At 38.4% G+C, this 21,108-nt stretch overlaps 1 protein-coding gene across 2 annotated transcripts in view; it reads left to right on the top strand.

The window, feature by feature from the left end:
* The window catches only part of scube1 (signal peptide, CUB domain, EGF-like 1), a 64,088-nt gene that overhangs the window by 15,823 nt on the left and 27,157 nt on the right, over positions 1-21,108 (top strand). For both annotated transcript variants that reach the window (XM_082167069.1, XM_082167070.1), the window contains exons 4-6: positions 2,892-3,026; positions 13,841-13,966; positions 15,362-15,478. In XM_082167069.1, coding sequence (XP_082023195.1) covers positions 2,892-3,026; positions 13,841-13,966; positions 15,362-15,478 — 378 coding nt within the window. The remainder of the gene's footprint in view (positions 1-2,891; positions 3,027-13,840; positions 13,967-15,361; positions 15,479-21,108) is intronic.

The raw sequence follows: 21,108 nt of genomic DNA, 5'->3' as shown, positions 1-21,108 counted from the left end.
AAATATTTGTTTGCTCTCTTAATCCCTTCTAATCCCAATTGAGACATTAATGAGATCTCAATTGGTATTGTTCTTTCCTAAAAGTTTGCTTAAGTATCTTGAGCTCCGTTTATGCGGTTATTAAAGCAAGATCTGTTTGATTTAACTCAAATTATATTATTCTGGTAATGTCATTCATAATTCAATTAAATAAATCAATGTGAAATAGAAAAGTTTTCACTAGAAATCTCATATTTTTAAACCCGACTACGTGATACAAAAAGCTTTCGGTTCCTGGGGAAGACAGGGATTCCTCTGTGGTCGAGGGCATAAAGACCCCCTCTCTCGAAGGGTACAGTAGGACAGTAAAGGCCTTGCTGTCCTGGCTGTGTTACGAGATGCCCCTGCCGATGCTAAAATAAGAGTTATGTCGCCAGGTAAAGCCAGGAGCCACATAATAAACCACTGTGACCAAATTAAACCATGAAAAGTGGTTGTGTTTGCATGTTGTGGATGAGTGTATGAATGCATGTCCTACATTCACGCATGTCTTTCGGCCGATGCATTTTGGTATCATCGTCACTAATTAGGACGTCACGAGGAAGAAATAGAAAATGGATAGAATGTCCAGACATTAGCTATAATGTTAGCCCAAATAAAGTGTACAAAACAATGAGATCCACTCAGGACACCAGTTAGTCAGTTAGTCTCCATTAGCACAGCTGATTTAGCTTGTACGCTACATGGGACGTTGTTGAAGTCAGTGGGCAGATGAGTGTGCTTTTGTGCCGCTAACAGCTGTAGAGGTCTTTACATACACAAATAAAGAGCTCGTAAAACTCGCCGCCTCTCAACACACTCCAGAAAGACAGGGCTGTAAACACAAACACACGTCCACATTAGGTGTCACACAACATGTAAATGTGACACGGTGTGGAAACAGACACTGCAATCTCTCTCCACACACAACATGTTTGTGAACGCAGCGCTGGTAATTCATCTATAACAGTTGAGGAAACCAACGCCTCATTTACCAAAGCTTTGATGCTCATTCAGCCTTCCAGTGTACAACATTCAATAGTTTTATAAGTGGCTTGTAAACAACAGAACCAGATTATACTAAACAGGCTGACAACGCATACTCTTACACTCGATCATGTGTTCTCACACAGAGGATGCAGGGAATCAGGCGACACAGATTCAGCTTTTGTTGAATATAGGCTGCAATCAGGCTGTAGTGAAGCGATTCAGAGGATCAAATGCCAGAGGAGGAAAAAACTATGTGATCTTAAACTTTATTAGTTATAATAACAAGTTTTTAATTATAAAAATGTAATGGCTATCAGCCCATTCATAAACATTACATAATCTTTTTAAAATGACCCTACTATATAAATTATTTCGTTCTTCACTTTTTGTTCAGTCTAGCTTTGACATTTTCCATATTAAAGCATGATTCAATAAAGCATTTTAAAATCACAGTTATACATTTTTTTTGTAAAAAAATTCTGTCTTGCTGCTAGTTATTTAATTTTATTATTTATTTTTAAATTGTACTTTATTTTATTTCAATGTTTGAGTAATACTACCATAATTTACTTATGCTGTCTATATAAATTATAGGTGAATTAATTACAAAAGTTTAGTTTAGTTTAGTTTAGTTTAGTTTAGTTTAGTTTAGTTTAGTTTAGTTTAGTTTAGTTTAGTTTAGTTTAGCTTTGTTTTGTTTAGCTTCGTTTCGTTTAGCTTCGTTTAGTTTAGCTTCGTTTAGTTTCGTTTGAGGTTTGAGTAATACTACCATAATTTACTTATGCTGTCTATTTAAATTATAGGTGAATTAATTACAAAAGTTTAGTTTAGTTTAGTTTAGCTTTGTTTAAGGTTTGAGTAATACTACCATAATTCACTTAAGTGGTCTATTAAAATTATATGTATATGAATTCTAACATTTTTGTTTAGTGTCATTTAGTTTTGTTTGGTTTCGTTTAAGGTTTGAGTAACACTACCAGAATTCGCTTATGTTGTCTATTCAAACTATAATGTAAATTCCAAACATGTTTTGTTTTCTTTTGTTTTCTTTCTTTCTTTGTTTATGTTGTCTATTCAAATGATAGCTGTACGAATTCCAGACGTGATCTCCTTTAATGGTCCTCCGGTGTCTAAGGTGGTTATGGCCCTGTTAACTTTAGCCTGAGGTGGGAAAATGTCAGCAAACATTCAGCAGAAACCTTTTTTAATTTAAATGATAGACTGGCCAATGAGAATGACAGGACACATAGCTGGAAAAGTGACGTGTGACAGAAGAGTGGCAGTGGTAGTACATAATAGCACCCCTGAGAGAGAGAGAGTTATGGGCTGCCGACTCCACAGAGGCAGGTTGCTGTGTTAGGGCTGCATAAAACTCACTCATGTGTGTTACTGGTCTCCAGTGTCACGCTGTTACTCAAACCAACACACCCACAATGCCATTTATAGAGCTATCAAAGACACAGCAATGGGCAAACACACATTCAGACTGGACATTGATTTATGATACTCGCATCCAAACAGCTTTAAAAAGTTTATCCTTCATGCTTTTAACTATTTATCCAATACTACTGATGGTTTTGGATGACAGATATTGTTTTCATGTTCTTATTTCAATGTATTATGTGCATCTGTTTACTGGTTTATTTATGTGTTTGAAAACTGGAATATCAAACTACTCATTTAATAAACATTCTTCAGTAGCCGCAGAGAGGAAATCAAGGAAAATCATCTCCGGATAAACAAACACTGTTGCAAATACCTGAGCTGAGCCGGCTTTGGTTACGCAGAGAGAGACGGAGAATGATGGTTTTGCGCAGATCCTTGTGCTTGAATGCCTGTGTTTGTGTGCCTTGTAATGACCATGTGTGTTTGTGTCTCTCTAGATGTGGACGAATGTATGGACAACAACGGCGGCTGTCAGCAAATCTGCGTCAACACTATGGGCAGTTATGAGTGCCAGTGCAAAAACGGGTTCTTCCTGAGTGACAACCAGCACACCTGCATCCACCGCTCGGACGGTGAGTCTCGTCCTGCTAATACTGCGCGCTGTCCTGGCCAGCTGTGACCCAAACAAACCAGACATTTCGGTTTTTAGCTTGTGTTTGAAGTTTTATAGTTGCAGTCAAATCTCATTGGTCTAAAATCATGCCCGGCTTGTGAATAAATGTGTGCCAAAAAACTGTTCAAGTACTGAATAAAATATGAAATGTTAGGGAATAAAAAACTTTAAAAAGGGAGAAAAAAATTACTTTAAAGCTAATTTATATATTTTTTTTATTTTTTTTTATTTTTTTTTTTTATTTATTTTTTTATTTTTTTTTTTATTTTTTTTATTTTTTTTTTTTTTTTTATATATTTTTTTTTATATAAAGGATCTGCAAGTTAATACATAAATAGATAAAAAATATAACTTGATATGAACTTTTTAGGACTTTTTTATTTAAAAGAAGTTAAAACTTACAGTAACTTACGTTTGGTCACTAAATTAAGATATTAAGTAATTTTTTTATTATATTTTATACACTTTAAGCTGCAAAATGTATAAATGCATTATATAGCTTTTCCTAGGTATATCATTACATCATATGCATTTTGAGTTGTGTACTTTATGAAAAGTGATCCAGTCCCATACTAAAAGTTGTGATTTACGTCTGTCATTTTGTCAGTTTTGCTGTTATTGATGACAGAAGAATAACTCTCTGCTGGAAGCTTGTCATGTCCTGTTAGGCCATTTTCTTCTGATTATGTGTCCATGTGTACTCTGTCATTCTCACTGTGGGTTCAGAACAGCATCTCACTTCTGACTGACTTCTGACAGTCTTGACCCTGGACAGAGCTGAGGGTCAGAGGTGGAAGTTGAAGGCTTGAACGCGCAGGCGGCCAGTGGGCATGTCTTTGTGTGTGGATGGTGCGTGCATGCAGTTCAAATGCATGGTAAAGTCAGTCATGACGTGTGTGTGTGTGTGTAGATCATGCGACCCTCTTGTGCTTTCTCATTCCGCCTGTCAGAATTAACTAATGATGCTTCTCCATGTCGAGGCGGACACATTCCCACACACTACGCAAATCTGAGCAATTTGCACACAAAGTCATGAATGAGAGTGGGTTGCTTCGTAATCGCATCTTTGATGTCCCTCACAATCATGTGTGGAATGTGGAGAGGAGTGTTCGGCCTTCTCCTTTTCATCCTCTCCTTCTTTTTTAGGCTATTTTTTCATAGGCTCTCTGATCTTTAGGATGTGTTCATATGAATGTGTGTGTGTGTGTACGCAGTGTATATATAAATGAGTATGTACTGAGTAGTATGTCCATATAAATGGACTGTTATAATGGATAACTGTTTTAAAAAGTGATTTTTCACTATTATTTACTACAGAATTTGCATTTTCATGGGTTTAAATACAAGTTTTTTTGTTATAAGAGACAATAAAAACAACTTTGTTCATCAAAACCACTCCTTGCATGGCAAAAAATGAACTTGATTTTCAAAAGTCAAAGAATTTGCGACAGCTGTTATAACGTTTTTGACAAGCCAAACATGTCAGTCTCGTGTAATTTGTTACATGTAACATGTATTTTATTTAAGCCACAAAATAAACTTAATTCCATAAAATAAGTATAATGAACTACACAAAAAGCATTTAAAATACTCAATATTTATAATTATAAATACTTATAATTACTCAAAATCAAACATTCACCCCTCACGCATGTTATCATGTCTGTCAAAAACTTAGGCTGGCTGTTGGTTGGAATATTAGAAGTAAAAACATGGACATAACACACTCATGGACATCAATCACTTCACTGAATAAATCATTATTACCTTACGATCTGTTTTCAAATCCACATCATTTGAATATCACGGCATCGATGTCTGTCAAAAAATAACATGCACAATACGAGGTAGTTTATACGAGAAGAGGTCTAGCGAGTCACGCATTTCCTGGAAAACCCACACTAACGGATGTTTTGAATATGTCATCACTTTCCGAGAAGAGGGAGAAAATGTCGGCCTGAGCGGCTTCAACATGATGTCTGTCAGAGACCATAACGTACATAATACATAACGCACGAGTATAAAATTGTTCTTCACTTGCTGATATTGAATTGGAATGATCAGGGAACTGAGTGAAATACTTAGAGAATAAAGAGAATAAATGCCAATCCCAAAAGAATTTTCAAGAATTTTCTAGTCTTGACTGATCTTTTTTCATAATTGCTCACTTTCGCTATTTACATTTCACTGGGAGAAGATCAGAGAGAGAGAGAGGAAAATGATAGAGCCAGTCAGGAGTTGGACAGAAAAATATAGGATTTGAGAGGAGGGGTACAGAAATGCTCCATATTTGCTTTTGGTGAATCTCTGCTCCTGCATGTAGTATTTTTACTTCAAAAGCAAAACTTCAGTAAATACTCTAGTAGTGTATGTTTGTATGTGAGTGAGTGTGTGGTGCATTTGTGTACTTGTCTGTAAACAATCTAAATGGTTGTTTTTGTGGATAGCTAACTGATGTGCTGTGGCAGTCCTGGATGGCTCCGCACGCCACACACACACACACACACACACACACACACACACACACACACACACACACACACACACACACACACACACACACACACACGCACACACACACTGCTCTATATACCCACTGTAAACAGAAAGATGAATCGGATACATGCCACTGGAAAGACTGGGTATCATTTTCAATTATGAATTTTATGAGGAATACTGTTCTGCTCCAAGTCGTCAGCTAGCTTTTAGTTTTTTTTATTTAGTGTTTTATTTGACTATTTATAGTTTATTTATTTATATAGTTTATTTTGTACTATTTAAATTAAGCTATCTGACCTACAGATATTTACATACTTTACATAAGACAAAATAATCCTACAATAGTAAAAAAAAAAAAAAAAAATACTCATACACAATTACAAAAGCGTGTAGTTTACCAGATCAAGAAAATATGCAGACAGTAGCTGGGTTTCCACCCACATATTTTCATGTAAAAATGCTGAATGGATATGGCAAGATAATAATAATAATAATAATAATAATAATAATAATAATAATTTTAAAATAATAATAATAATAATACATTTTATATTTTTCTTATCATTTTTATTTTTTATATTATGTAATATTCACTATTATTTTACTATTTGTATTATTTATATTATTATATATTATATTATATATATATATATATTTATTATTAATGTATTATATTAAATTATTATTAATGTATTATATTAAATTATTATTAATGTATTATTTTAAATTATTTTTAAAATTATATAAAAATGATACAATTAAATTGTATAATTAATAAAAATACATTTATAACATAATAATTTTAATTAAGTAAGAAATTTACTTGCGATTTCAATTGGTGCCATTAATGGTGCCGAAATGACACGCTGTACCTTTAAGCCCGCGTATAGTTTTCCTCATCTGCCTTAGTCTCACAGACACACTGATTACAAACAGGCAAGCTTTCACACGTTTAATCTCACCCTAAATGAACCTCTCACCTTCCTTCATCACCCTCACTCATCAATAGTGTGTGTTTGGGTATCTGTGTGTGAATGTGTGTATGTTTCTTGTTTACAGTTAGTCTGTCACCAGTATGGCCCATTGGCTCATGCCTAAGGCTTATGTATACGTGTGTAAGTGTGTGTGTGTGTGTGTGTGTGTGTGTGAGAGAGAGAGAGAGAGAGAGATGTGTGGTGTTGTGTGTTTACAATTCTTCACTCACCAGTACGTCCTACTGGCCTGAGTCTAGCGCAGTGTTGTGTGTGTGTGTGTGTGTGTGTGTGTGTGTGTGAGACATTGGCGCCGTCTGTCTGCTGTGGAAAACTAGAGCTCTATAAGAGGCCATGTTCCTTTGACTAAGGCTTCTGTCAGTTCTATTGACCTGTGTGGGTCACTGTTACTGTAATGTCCATAACAGTTCATATAGTTAATGAAAGTTTTACGGCAGTTGTTAGGTCTATTTATACATATGCATGAATAATCATATGCAATAAGCATCTGCATAAAATCTAAAAGCAATCTGTCTATTTGTCTATCTCTCTGTCTATCTGTCTGTCCATACCTCAATATGTCTATCCCTCTGTCTGTCTGTCCATCTCTCTGTTTGTCTATCTATCAGTCTGACTGTCTGTCTGTCTATCTCTCTATCCTTCTGTCTATCCATCCATCTACCTATCTATCCTTGTCTATCCATCCTTGTGTCTATCCATCCATCAGTCCGTCTATCTATCAGTCAGTCAGTCAGTCTGTCTATCTCTCTATCCTTCTGTCTATCCATCAGTCAATCTGTATATCCCTCTGCCTGCCTGTATCCATCCATGCCTCAATCTGTCTATCCTTGTGTCTATCCATCCTGTCTATCTGCCAGTGAATCTATCTGTCTGTCTATCCATCCGTAAATCTATTTATCTACCTGTCTGTCTATCTATCCGTATGCCTATCTCTCCATCCATCAATCTGTCTATCCCTCTCTCTGTCTGTCTGTCTGTCTCAGTGAGAGTTGAAATAGTAAGTACACACACAGAAGGAAACAATAAAGCCTGATGGCTATGAGTCGTCAGAGATGTGTTTCCATTATCGTTATTTTTTTCTTCACTATTCTTTTTTTTATAGTTGTGTCTCAAACATTCCTGGGAAAGATTGACTATTGTTTCTTTGGAACCCTGTTTAGTTTACACAGTTATAAACTGAGTTTCTGCTCCAAATGGCCCAGTGCCACTGATAGAGTCAGAGCAGCCTAACCTAGTGGATGTAAACCCTTCACTTTCTGTCATCTCCGTTCCAACTCTGGATGGAAATTAAATCTGGATTATTACAGTATCAGTCCCTCTCATACGCTTGCATTTTATTTCGTTTATTTTAATTTTTTTCTCTGGAACGTTCTGTCCCCGTGTTCTTCTGGCCCGAGCTGTCCAGTTTGAAAATGAAGCCTTGGCGCCTGATGGGATTTTAAATATGGCACAAAATGTCACGTCATGTTGTGAAAATAATAACCTTGTAAATTCTTTTTCAACCGCTGATATCCTGGCGATTGTTGGTGGGTTGTAAATTAGGACTTTACTTTTTTTTCTGCCCGGCCAACAGCCCATCGGCTTCTCTGGACTCGGAAAGGTAGAAGTAACCAATGGGTTTGGCAGTGTAGTGTGAATGAATCAGAACCTTTCCTAAATATTTAAAGGAATAATTCACCCAAAACTGAAAATCCTGTCGTTATTTACTCCCTTTGTCGTTCCAAATCTGCATGCTGTTATTTTTCCCATAAAACAAGAGGAGCAATTTTGAAATTGAACTGTACATAGTGACCACATCTGTCAAGCTCACAAAAGGACAAAAAAGTCCTATAAAGTAACACACAATGTGTGCATGTATGTAAGTGATTCCCGCCTATTCTGTGTGACATGACGGTCTTCAGGTCTACCTACCTGTCTCTCTGTCTCGTTCTCTCTCTCTCTCTTTCTGTCGGGAGAAAATCATTAATGCATTGGCTCACCCCGGCGCCACCCCTACAGTTCAGACGCTGGTGGAGAAATGCAGGCTGATGATTTATGAGCACATGAGAGGAATACGACCCAAACTCACATGAACACACACACACACACACACACACACACACACACACACACACATACACACACACACACACACACACACACACACACACACACACACACACACACACACACACACACACACACACACACACACACACACACTACAGTCCTTTTTACACATTCTGTACACATTGATAGAGACATCTTCATCTTCACACAAGCATTAGATTCTGGTAAGATTAGAGTAAGACGTCTCTTAAAAAAAAAAAAAAAAAAAAAGTGCTGTTCTTTTGAACTTTTTATTTATCAAAGAATCCCGAAAAAAAATGTCTCATAGTTTCCTCAAAAATATTAAGCAATACAGCCTTTTTTAACATTGAGAGTTCAACATTTGAGCACCAATACAGCATATTAGAATGATTTCTGAAGGAGCTTTTCTGAAGGTTACACTGAGGACTTGAGTAATGGCTGCTTGCATTACAGGAATAAAGTACATTTCAAAGTACATTAAAATAGAAGACAGTTGTATTTCACAATATTACTGTTTTACTTCATTTTTGATCAAATAAATGGTGGTGAATCGTTAATAAGATTTCTTTCAAAAACATTGAAAAATCTTACCGACCTCAACATTTTCAAAATCTCTCTTCACCTTCTTTTATTCTCTCACTTTCTGTCCTGTGAAGGATAACAGCATTTAGAGAGAAAAAACAGTAAAGATAAACACTGCTGATTGACCATTAGGTGGCAAATGTGTTTATTTGGATTGTGTGAGGAAAGGAAGTGAGCAAAACGAATCCACTGTACACGCACACACACACACACATGTAAGTGTAAGTAAAGTGTCTCAGACCTTTCACTCTCACACACGGCCACCCGCTCCTGTCCCGAGTCCCCAGCAAACATCCTGCTCAGACGGTGGAATCCTGCAGGGTCACGGCAGAGGTCAAAGGGCATTAGCATGTGCGTATTTTTGCTTGTAGTCCTAGAGATGATGTTTTCTCTTGTGTGTTTTTTTTAACATAAAAATGGTGATGAGTGACGACTTAGTACTCTTTAAATAAAGAGTTTTGAGTAGCATGTTGGAAAACTTATTTCAGTCCGAAACTTTCTCTGGGCCAGTTTTAGGGTGGAAGAACTTTGATTGAACTGTACGAAACACACACACTCGCTTACAAACACTTGCACATATACTGCAGAGGTGCTGACAGCCAGTGGGCACTGAAGGTCTTGCCCACCGTCTTCCGCTGGTTATAAATACTCCGATTAAATATTAGCTTTTCGGCTGAAGTAACCTTCATGAGCTGCTGCGTTTCCTCTTTTGCTCTGTTTTGATAGTTTTCTTTATGTCTTTTCCCTTACAGTTTAAGATGTAGTTTGACTGTGGCAGGTGGAGTCATGTTGGGAAGAGGGATGGACTGGCTATAAGGAGAACCGGAACTTTTCCCTTGACTTGCGGGCCAGCTGTCAAAACTTGTTTAAATATACAAAGCAAAAGTTTTGAAGCCGACTCATTTAAAGGGACTTCTCACCCCAAAAGGGTGGATCATATTTTTTTTATTCTGTCATTATGCCTTCTAAAAAGTGGATAAAAGCACCATAAAAGGATAAAAAATGATCCATATGACTCATGTAGTACATTTCTAAGTCTTCTAAAGTCATACAGCTTTGTGTACAGACCCAAATTGAAGTCACTTTTCACTGAGAATCTGCTGCAACTGGAGCATTGAGTTTGTGAACTGGATCAGTTTAGTTTGTGTATCATATAATATTGTATATTAATTGAAGAATCATTTATAAAATCCTTGATTTAACTTTTTGATCACCTGACTCCTTAACATACCGTTCATTCAGTAGTTCGTTCAAAAACCAGTCATTCAAAATATAATCGATATGGTAGTATGTTGTATAACTAAAACATATCTAATATATAAATATGTTCTCTAAAAAAGTATTGCAGCTGGCTATGAACTGGAGCAGATAGGCTGCATTTTTTGTTCCAGTCCATCCCTGGTTGGTAGAAGTGTGCAAGATTAGAGGTGTCCTGATACATGTCCAGCTCTGTTTTTTTGTTGTTTTTTTAAGATTCTCTTTCTCCCACTTTTGCTATCTGACTCTTTCCTCACTGAAGAAAACAGCTGCGTTATGTCAGAATAGAGGCGTAAAGGCTAAAGTGTGTATGTTTGCCTCAGTGTATGATCACCAGCTATTTGTAAACCTTTATGTTGAGGGAGAGACAGAAGTAGAGAGAGAATAGAAACGCACATAGACACCGGGATACTGTCTCTTTCCCCAGTCACAGTGACATCAATGAGGGTCACTGGGTTAGCCGGGGAAGGTTCCAGAAAAAGGCCCACTTTAATGTTAACCGTAATTAATAAGCTTGTGTGTGTGTGTGTGTGTGAGAGAGAGAGAGAGAGAGAGAGAGAGAGAGAACTTGTGACGAGCTGTTAAGAAAGCTTGTGTTTGAAGAAGAGATTGGGGAGGGTTTTTTGGAAAAGGCTGTTTTCAGTTGAAGGACATCAATGGTTGCTGGTGAAAAAAGAGCCTCATTGAAATTCATGGCTTAGTACCTATAGCATTGTGCATTTGGAGAGAGATTGAAAGTCTGACAGATTTCAATTAAAATGGCATTTACAAGAGATGGGAAAAAAGGGGGCCTGAGGCCGTGTTTGTGTATGCACTCATATATAGTTAACTGGTTTTTACTCAAATTCATTTGTTACATAAAATGACAGACTTGTCAAACTTTGCCAAACGTGCCAAGATTTTAATGTAACCTTGGAGAACGGCTACATCACTTCCTGTTAGCAAGACTATTACAGGTGTCATATTGTAATCATTTTTATAATTAATAATATTAGTCACAGTTGTACAAATTTTAGCAGATTTTTACAGTTTTTAAAGTTGCTCATCATGTTCTGAACTCTTAATTTCTAAAGATCGAGGAATTTTGAGTTAACTTGAATACACTTAACATGCTAACAGTTAACATACTGAACAATTTTACACATCAGAAGCAAGCTAAATCATATTCGGAGCCACTGGGCTAAAACAAAACTTTTCCACCCTTATAAAGAGTTGTTGGATATGGGGGCCATCTTAAGAGGTCTTTATTTCAAATTTATCCACATTATGTTGACGTTCAGAGCTACAAAGACAGATTCCATCCCATTCTCTCCATCTATGGACATATGAGACTGTTTTGTCGGGCCAGAAGAAACGCCGGGTTAAGCTGTACTGTAATTGGTGCATAAATTATTATACCTTAGACTTTAAAAGGTGGCTTCTCCTTTGACATTGCATTTGGGGTTTTAGAGCACTTATTTTAAGTGGTGGGTTTATGAGTAACAGAGCGCATGCACACACAGAGTGTATACTGATATTAAACACACGTATGTGCATGAGCCTGCTGTCTTTTTCTCTCACAAGCACTCACTTAAAATTTCCCATAATTGCCATTTTCTCTCGCATATTTCCTGAGTGCTGCTGTGGATGTACACAAATGGAGGAATGACAGTCTGAGGTGAAAGAGGTCAATATTTTGTTTCCTTTCCTGTCTGTGTTCTTGTGACAGCTGGATGGCATATTTAAAACTTTAGCCGGGCAGAAGGTCTTATTTTATCTCCAGCACTTCCAGTTAAAACCCTATCAAACCCTGTGCAGCCCAATCAAGTCTCTCACTACATTAGTCTGCCAATCACTGACATAGAGTAATGGTGTTTTAAAATGTTCCATAGTACTTCACACTCTCACACCGTTGGGTGAGAATTGTGGCAGATCTCTTTGTCGTTTAAAGGTTTGATGACCTCTCCAGAGTCCACGTTAATTAGGCACATCAAGGTGTCCTCCGGGACGCCGACAGAAAAGCAGCCTACTTTAGGCTCTGTCCTGAGAGCACTTAGTGCTTCTGAAGAGGCTACAGAGGGGGCAGAGATGCAAGAACCCGCCATGTTTCCACGGAGACTTGCTTTTGTGTACATACACATTCTTTGCTCATTGTTTGGCCTGAAGATGAGGAGGATGTCCATTAGAGAAGCCCAACAGTTCCTTTCTGTCATTCCTTGTCTGGCTCTTTTTTTCCCCCCCGGGCTTTTATGTTATCATTTTGTTTAGGAAACTTGGAGGATTCACTCAGGACGGTGAGAGATGCTGTGTTAGATAACCGTTATACTCTACTTATGAGATCAGAGAAAAAGGAAAGAGCAAACTGAAATTTGTCATTTCCTAAACTGAACATTCTGTCATTTTATGCAATGTCATGTCATTCCAAAAACCTGCATGATTTTCTGCCGTAAAACAGCAGATTATATATATATATATATATAGAGAGAGAGAGAGATAGAGAGAGAGAGAGAGAGAGAGAGAGAGAGAGATAGATAGATATACATATATACTAGTAATATAGTACATCAAATATGTGTGTGTAATGTGTATATACTGTTCATATTTCCTTGCAATTACATTCAATCAGAGTTTTCAATCTTTCAAAAGAGAGAAAAACATATGATTAAATTGTTGAGCCTTGAGCTGAACTGAAGAACCAAATCATTCTGATTCGTGAACTGGATCAGGCGACTCATTGAGATTAGAGCTGTTCGTTCATGATACATTGCTCTATTTATAAGAGTAATGACTTAAATGGTCTATTTTCACACATAGTCGACATATGCTGTCAGAAGATTTGGAATATAGTGCACTGGTTGAATGGACCTCTTTTTTAAGATACTTTTAGGACGCATTTAAGCCGCCCGCCATATTGGAACAGTCAAAGATGTATAATTTTATAATAAATAATCATTTGAATAATAATTAATTGCATTGGAAAAAAATAATAATTTCACTTTTTGTCTTCCCTGGAAGGAAGAAAGAAAGTCATACGGGTTTAGAACGATATGAGGGTGAGTAAACGATGACAGAATTTTCATTCGTGGGTGAATTATTCCTGTGGGTGAAACAGGAGGAGAGATTTTGCAATCTCAGAAGAAAATAGGATTGTAGATGTTTGCTGAGCATGTTGTCCGTGGAGAGAGTCTTTGTGTGCGCTTCCACGGGTCAGCCGGTGTCAGTGTTGTTCTCTGTGTGAAAAAAAAGGTCCTGTGGCAGAAACATTAAACTAATTTACACCACTCATAAAAATCACACGCTCATCTCCAGGAGCCTGCCAGAGGAGTGTTTGTAATGGGAGATTACATGACTGTAACTCAGCTTTCTCTCTTTCTCTCTGTCTTTCTTTTGCTAGATGGGATGAACTGCATGAATAAGGAACATGGCTGTGCCCATATCTGCAGAGAGACTCCCAAAGGCGGTGTGGCGTGTGAGTGCCGTCCAGGATTTGAGCTGGAGGAAAATCAACGTGACTGCAAATGTATGTACCAACTTAGCAAAATATTAATATCATTGCTCCCTCTATCTCTCAGACTCCTAAAATTAAAAAAAATGTGCTTTGTTAGTTATGTAAACCCTAACCAGAATATATGACACGACACGACTGGATGTGAGTGTACATCATTTTAAAACATTTGTCAAAAATACTACTAATTTCTTCAGGTGTAAAACTTTTGGCCACACTTTAGATTAGGGTCCAATTCTCAATATTAACCAACTATTAACTACGACTTTTGCCTCCTTACACTCATAATTACTGTTCATTAATAGTTAGTAAAGTAGCTGTTAAGTTTAGGAATTGTGTAGGGTTAAGGGATTTGGAATATGATTATGCAGAATAAGGCATTAATAATAATAAACAGACAATATCCTAGTATTATGCATGCTAATAAGCAACTAGTTAATAGTGAGAACTGGACCCTAACCTAAAGTGATCCCAAACTTTTTAATAAAGTAAAAAATTCGACTTGATGTACATTTAAAATGGCCACATTATAATTATAATTAATGTAGCTACAAATTATAATGTCATCATGTATGTATTGATCTCATTCAAGTTAACAACACTTGTTTAGATTCTTTTCAAGTGGTATGAAAAATCCCTTAGTTTTTCCTTATGACCACAAGTGGCTTCTGAATATCCATCTCAAAGAAAAACGGCTGGTGGCATCAAAGCTAAACAACAGGTTTACAGATTGATTTTAGTCTGTCCTCTAATACTGATCTCTCCTTAAACAAACCACCTTGGCCACTGATCTGTCAAGGACTCTTATAAGTTATAGTGCTGTGGCTCTGGCCTGAACATCTGGAGAACTTTCATCTACGATTCGTCATTCTTCTATTTTTAATACTAGTGGGAAAAAGCGTGGACCAAAGTCCTTCAAACTCCTATTCGTCCAAGTATTGTACAGTGTATTAGATGTGGAATATCTGGACAGTCTCTTTGTCCAACCAAAGGCCTTTGACATCAACAAAAGATATTGGATTTGAAGCCTATCTATTTTGCTACACTCCACGGTTCTTTATTGGCATTAATGGTTCCATAAAGAACCGTTAACATCCATAGAACACAAAAGGTTCTTTATAGTGGAAAAAGGTTCTTAAATGATGTTCATAAAAAAGAACTGTTCGCTGAAGGGTTCTTTAGGGAACCTTCTATAGCATCATAGGATGTTTCTATAGGATGTTTAAGTCAATTCAACTTAAATTACATAAAACTTATTTTGCTTAACTTGAGTTAAAGTTTGTAAAACATATGTTGTCATAACTTATTGATCATATAATTTTTTACAGTGTATGTGTACCTTGATTAAGGGGTGTCCATGGCGGACCACTTTTCTTTTTAGCCCTCCTCACAGTTCTTGTGTGTTACCAGTGACATGTAACTATGGAAATGGTGGTTGCCAGCACTCGTGCGATGACACCGACGTGGGGCCTGTGTGTGGATGTCATCAGAAATATGCCCTGCATTCGGACAGCAAGACCTGCATTGGTAAGTCACTCTCTCTCATACACACACACACACACACACACACACACACACACACACACACACACACACACTGCCTGGTCTTTTATATATACGTTTAGCTTTTCTAGCGAAATTCTTCATGGAAACCTCAGCCTTGTCGTATTTACACAATGAGCGCGAGGTGAGTGAGCTTTACCAGGGTTATAAGTGCAGGGCTGTGTCTGACAGATTGGACAGAATGTTTGTTGAAGATGTTTTTGTAGGCCGGTTGAATGGTCCATATCACGGTTTCCGCTTTGAGGGTCCCGGTACACTGCGGTCAGAGAGTGCATTGGGTTCTGGCACGGGCGAACCCCAAAGATTGGCCTCACGTCTCAGAGACGAACACCCCACACTCCAGCCCATGTGACATCCAGGAATGAACTGCTTCCTTGCGGTTCAGGGATCTATAAACGTATGCATGTCAATTGTAGCGTCCTCCACTCACATGAAGCAAAACTTTAAAGGGATAGTTTGCTCAAAGATGAAAATTCTGTCATCATTTACTCACCCTCATATTGTGCCAAACCCGTATGACTTTCTGTCTTCCGTGGAACACAAAAGGAGATTTGCACGTCTCTTTTCCATACATTGAAAATAATTGGAAGCTGTTGAGCTACAGTACAAACAGAAAAGCACCATAGTGCTATTTGCACTCAAATCTCATTTGTGTTCACAGATGAATCTGATGTGATCTTGGTGTGGGGTTAATGCTTTGAATGTGGAGTGAAGTGTAATCAGCCAGAATTTTATTTTTATCTGTGCATCCCTACTTTTTTGCATATTTTGTAGCTTGACAGACACTTTCATTATGTGGAAAAGAGAAGTGTGCATTTGGCTAAAACAATTAAGGGCTACAATAATGCATTTATTGGTTTGACGTCAGTGATAACGGCGGGAAAAGAAAACTCATGTTTCTCATCTACGAACCCCAGCCCATGAAAGCATTAAATCCTTGTGGTACAGGGATGGCGGTAATTTCCAGTGCTTGCTTTAGCAGTTAGTGGCTAATTCAATGATGGAAAAGCCCATTAGCTGTGACACTCGGGGAGTGACACAGCTAATTTGGTCATTCATCTTCTCTTCTGGCTTTCATGCTCTCATTCTCTCACACACACGCAGCTCTGTGTGACTATTAGGGCAGAAAATGAGACTTCTGATGTATCTTGCTCTAGCAAACGTGCATAAGCCAGAGAAAAGGGTGGGTTGGGTGAGAGAGAGAGATGTGTGTGCTTGTGTCGGTTTGGGAAGATGTGCTTGATGATGGAAATTTCATCGCTGAACTCTCCGTGTGCAAAACACATTCATCATTCTGATAATGGTGGAAAAGCCAACCAGTCGGCACATGGAGTTCTGCCATATTTGCCGAAAGGGAAAACTTTATACGCCATGCGGGTATGGCTGCATCCAGGGGCAATACTTCAGAAATGAAGAAGAAAAGGGTTTTTCTTTCTTTCTCAACTCACTCTTTCTTTTTGAAATTCGGGAAGACAAATGACCCGCTGCAGGTAAGTTTCATTTTTATGCTTGTTTTCTTAGGGTGAACCTCATGGCCTCTGCAATGTTTGACCGGCTTTTACAATCTGTTATGCCAGCATGTGTGCTTGAGTTAAGGAAAACCTTCCAAAGAGCATCTTTTTTTTAAATGTCATTTGGCTCTCATGAGTCTTTGCTGTCTCCTCAGACTCCTCCAACTGAAGGCCAGCTACCACAGAATTAGCCCATACAAAGTTTCTTTCAGTTACGAGAGTACATATACCCTAAATTTAACATTTAGATCAGTTGGTATCATTACTCAAGGTGTGCGTAAGCACCTTCCAGACAGGGTGTATGCACGTGAACTGGGACTGAAACGTTGTAAATGTGGGGATGGAGACTTTGTAGTTGGCAGGTGGGTTTAGTGGGCTCACATGGGCTTGTGAGCCAGTGAAGGGTCATCAGTCATGTGAAGCACACTGGAAACACATTTATACTCCATGTTACATGAGTTTTACCTCACTGCGGTGTGGCCAATCAGATCCTCACACCCAGGCCAAGAAATTCCAGTGGCTGTAGTGACGTCAGATGTATATTTAAAGGTACGGTATGTAATTTTTGCCGCTAAAGGTCACATTTTCAAAACAATAACAAAGGCGTAGGTTAATGATGCTGTGAAGTAGCGTGGAATGTTGTCGTCTTCACCTCCACTGCCGATGGAATGTTTTCTGTTGGTAAAAGTTATCCAAACAGTTGCTCACCTAATAAAACACATGAAAGATCAGCGTCTCTGTCCAGTCGAAGTTTATCGCGAAGCTCTCTCCTTCTAGGAAATGCCACGCCGATATTGATCCTCGTTTTATTTCTCCTCTTGTCCCAAACTCTTCTTGGGTCATTTGATTCACCCGTACGTTTACGTTTCTTGGAGTTTTCTTTGGCGACAGAACCTGCTGCAAATGATAATGAATAATCGACTGTGCGAAGCAACAACAGAGTGGCGCGCTAGACGAGTAGACGCTACAGCAACTACTTCCGCATTTATTCATGAGAATCACTGTGTTTCCATGTTTTCTACGCCAGTAAAAGCGGAAACCGGGGATAACGCGGACATGGCGCCATTGGCAGGCGACACAATGACACGGGACGTTACACTGGTTAAACTTGCGAATCTGGATTTAAACATTGTTGGAAACATTTGTGATAATGTAATACACAAGTGAACAAAATATATAACACTGTGCTAGTGGTTTTCGGATATTTTAATGCAAAAATCGTACATATTGTTCCTTTAAAGGGGCAATTTTCTAATGTTGTGCCAATCTGTTAGGCTAGTCGTTTTGGAATCGTGGCATGGATGCAAAAGCTTATAATTGGTTGATTTGTTTGCAATCTAAAATGCCCAATAACAGGTAGTTTACCAAGGTAAAATAAGTACTTTTCGGCTTGTTATGTGATCTCAAAATGGCGGTGCTCATGAGGTGACCCACTTTGTGTAGAAAACAGAAACTTTTTATTATGCTACTGTTTTGTCTTTAATGTACAACTACATAAGATGAACTGAAATCATTCAGTTGAAACAATTTTTTCTTATACTACTGTAGATTTTGTGCAAAATGTTTTAATGAAGTACACATTTATAGGGGTAGTTCACCCCAAAATTAAAATGGTCTCCTTTACTTACCATCATGTCATTACAAACCTATAAGATTTTTTGAAGAATGTTTTTGTTTTAGACCCCATTGGCTTTTATTGTATGAGAAGAAAATGCACTTTAAAAAATGTATATCATCTTCAGTTTTCTGAAAAAATGAATTTCTTCTTTTCTGAAGAATGTCATTAAGAAATGACAAGAGTGTGAGTAAATGATGACACAATATAGATTTTTTGGTGAACTATCCCTTTAAATAGTTGTCATATACCATAATTGAATTGAATATGAAACTGTTAAGCAGCTTTATTTTGTTTAACGCATGTTTTGCGTTACACTGTCAACTGACACAGTACATGCACATTTCCCCTGACCACAGACACATAAACGCAGAAGTTTGTTTTGTTGTACCTGCTGATTGCCGTACACTGGATTGGTTCGCCTCTCTCTGGCAGCTTAGAGCCCGGAGCCAAACTCTATCCCGTCAAACTCAATCAACTCTTCCTTTCCAGCCTCCACGGAGCGACACCAAACGGCCGCGGGGACCAGACGAGGAGTGTAGAGACTGCTCCCACCTCATCCCTGTCTCCCTCCTCCTTTCTTCCTCTTCTCTCTCTCTGTCTCTCTGGACCCTTGCTGTGGTCTGTGTGTCTAGCTGTGCTGTGTGGGTCTGGTCTTTCACTGTGTTTAGCGCTCCTTTAGGATCCCCCTTTCGCTCCTGTGTGTGGCGTGTCTCATGGGCTCCCTGCTCTTCCTCCTGCTTCTCTGGTGAAAGTTACTGATTGCCTGTCTTGTCTGCAATTTAAAGAGTGATTCTGACTGGAATAAAGTGGTTTATAAGCAAATCTACTAACGAATGCAAGAAAGAAAGGGTAAAACGGGTTAAACACACCTCTCAATTGCAGCCTGATCAACGGGAGAGCCCCCACCAATCAGAAAACAACATCCCCTCTGACCAGCCAATCTGTACACCAGTCCCGCCCCCTGCCTGACCTCTCTGAAATCAGCCAGCCAATGGCATCTTCTCGTTCTTGTCCCCCACAACAAGCATGAACCAACCCTGTCTGCAACCCTGAATAAAAAAAGAGTCACTAAACAATGCCTAACTGGCCTCCTCTCCACTCTCATCTGTCACTCTTTTTTCATTTAGAGTGTCCTTCTCTCCTCCTCATGCCAGTTGCATGTTTTCCTGTTGCCCTGCACTATCGCTTTCTTCTTTTACTCTTATCAGCTCACTTCCTGTCCTCTCACACTAACGCACGAGCTGTCATTCGCCTGCATGATTTTGTCCGTGTGAAATATCGTTCTTTTTCATTGTTTTTCCTTCTTAATTGGTTAAAAACATTAATAGTAACCCCTGTGCTTTTTATGGTTACTGTAGTCACATTAGAGGTAGTGGATTATTGATTATTTTCTCCTTTGCTTATTTATTTATTTATTTATTTAATTTCTCTGTGACATTGCACTCACTCCAACCTCTGATTGGTGGAGTCCTCTAAAGAGGCCAGTCAGAGCCAAGTCTGTATACATGCAAATCATAAACACAGAAATAGACAGATTTATGTAAACACGCACATTCAATGTTTTTCTAGTGTCCTCCAGTGACTAAAGAGGGGAGGACAAACATACTTTCAGTGCCTGATGTTAAAGGGAGTGTTCACCCAAATATAAAAAATCATTTACTTAGCCTCATGTCATTCAAAACCTGTATGTCTTTCTTGTGTGTAACACAAAAGGAGATGTTTTGAAGAATGTTCATGCTGATTTTTTATTCCACACAATGAAAGTAAATGGGGATAAATGCAGTCAAGCTCCAAAAATGACAAACAAGCTCCATAAAACTAGTTGCCAGTCTAAATTTTTACTTTGTACATTAAAATATGGCACATCATCAAATAAGGCATTTTGATACACCATATTTGAACACAAATGCCTTGAGGTTGAGCAAATGATGACAGAACTGTAATTTTTAGGTGAACTGTCCCTTTAAGGCAAGCATCCACACCCTGATTGGCCCTCCACCCATTCAGGATTGGCTCCTTTTGTCCCAGAACCCTGCCCCTTCCTCTCTAACACCAATTCTGTGCTTGTATCTGCATGCTCAGAAGCCATTACCCTCCTCACAACACTCGCCTGGCAATTCCCTACGCTCGGAAAGTGGTTTTCTGCATTTACTCGACTGTCCAAGCCAGTTGTAATGTGTTCCATAGACAAACAGGCAACCAGCGCTGCCCCAGACTCTGTCATTCATCCACCTCTCGGCATGTCCCACCTTCCTCTCATGGACCCCATCATGAGACCTCCATCCTTCTCTTGTCATCTTCCTTTCAGCTCTATCTTTGTCACGGAGTGTTTTTTTTTTTTTTTTTGTGTCCTGTTTTGTCATCATCTCATTATCATGCAGTTTGACTTGTATCCATCCTTCCCCTTCTTCTTTTTCTGTATCCCTTGTCTCTCTCTCTCTCTCTCTCTCTCTCCCTCCTCCACT

The sequence above is a fragment of the Leuciscus leuciscus genome, assembly GCF_965113295.1.
Source record: "Leuciscus leuciscus genome assembly, chromosome: 4".
Taxonomy (NCBI): Eukaryota; Metazoa; Chordata; class Actinopteri; order Cypriniformes; family Leuciscidae; genus Leuciscus; species Leuciscus leuciscus.
The sequence above is the reverse complement of the archived record's forward strand: the minus strand, read 5'-3'. Positions and strand labels throughout refer to the sequence as shown.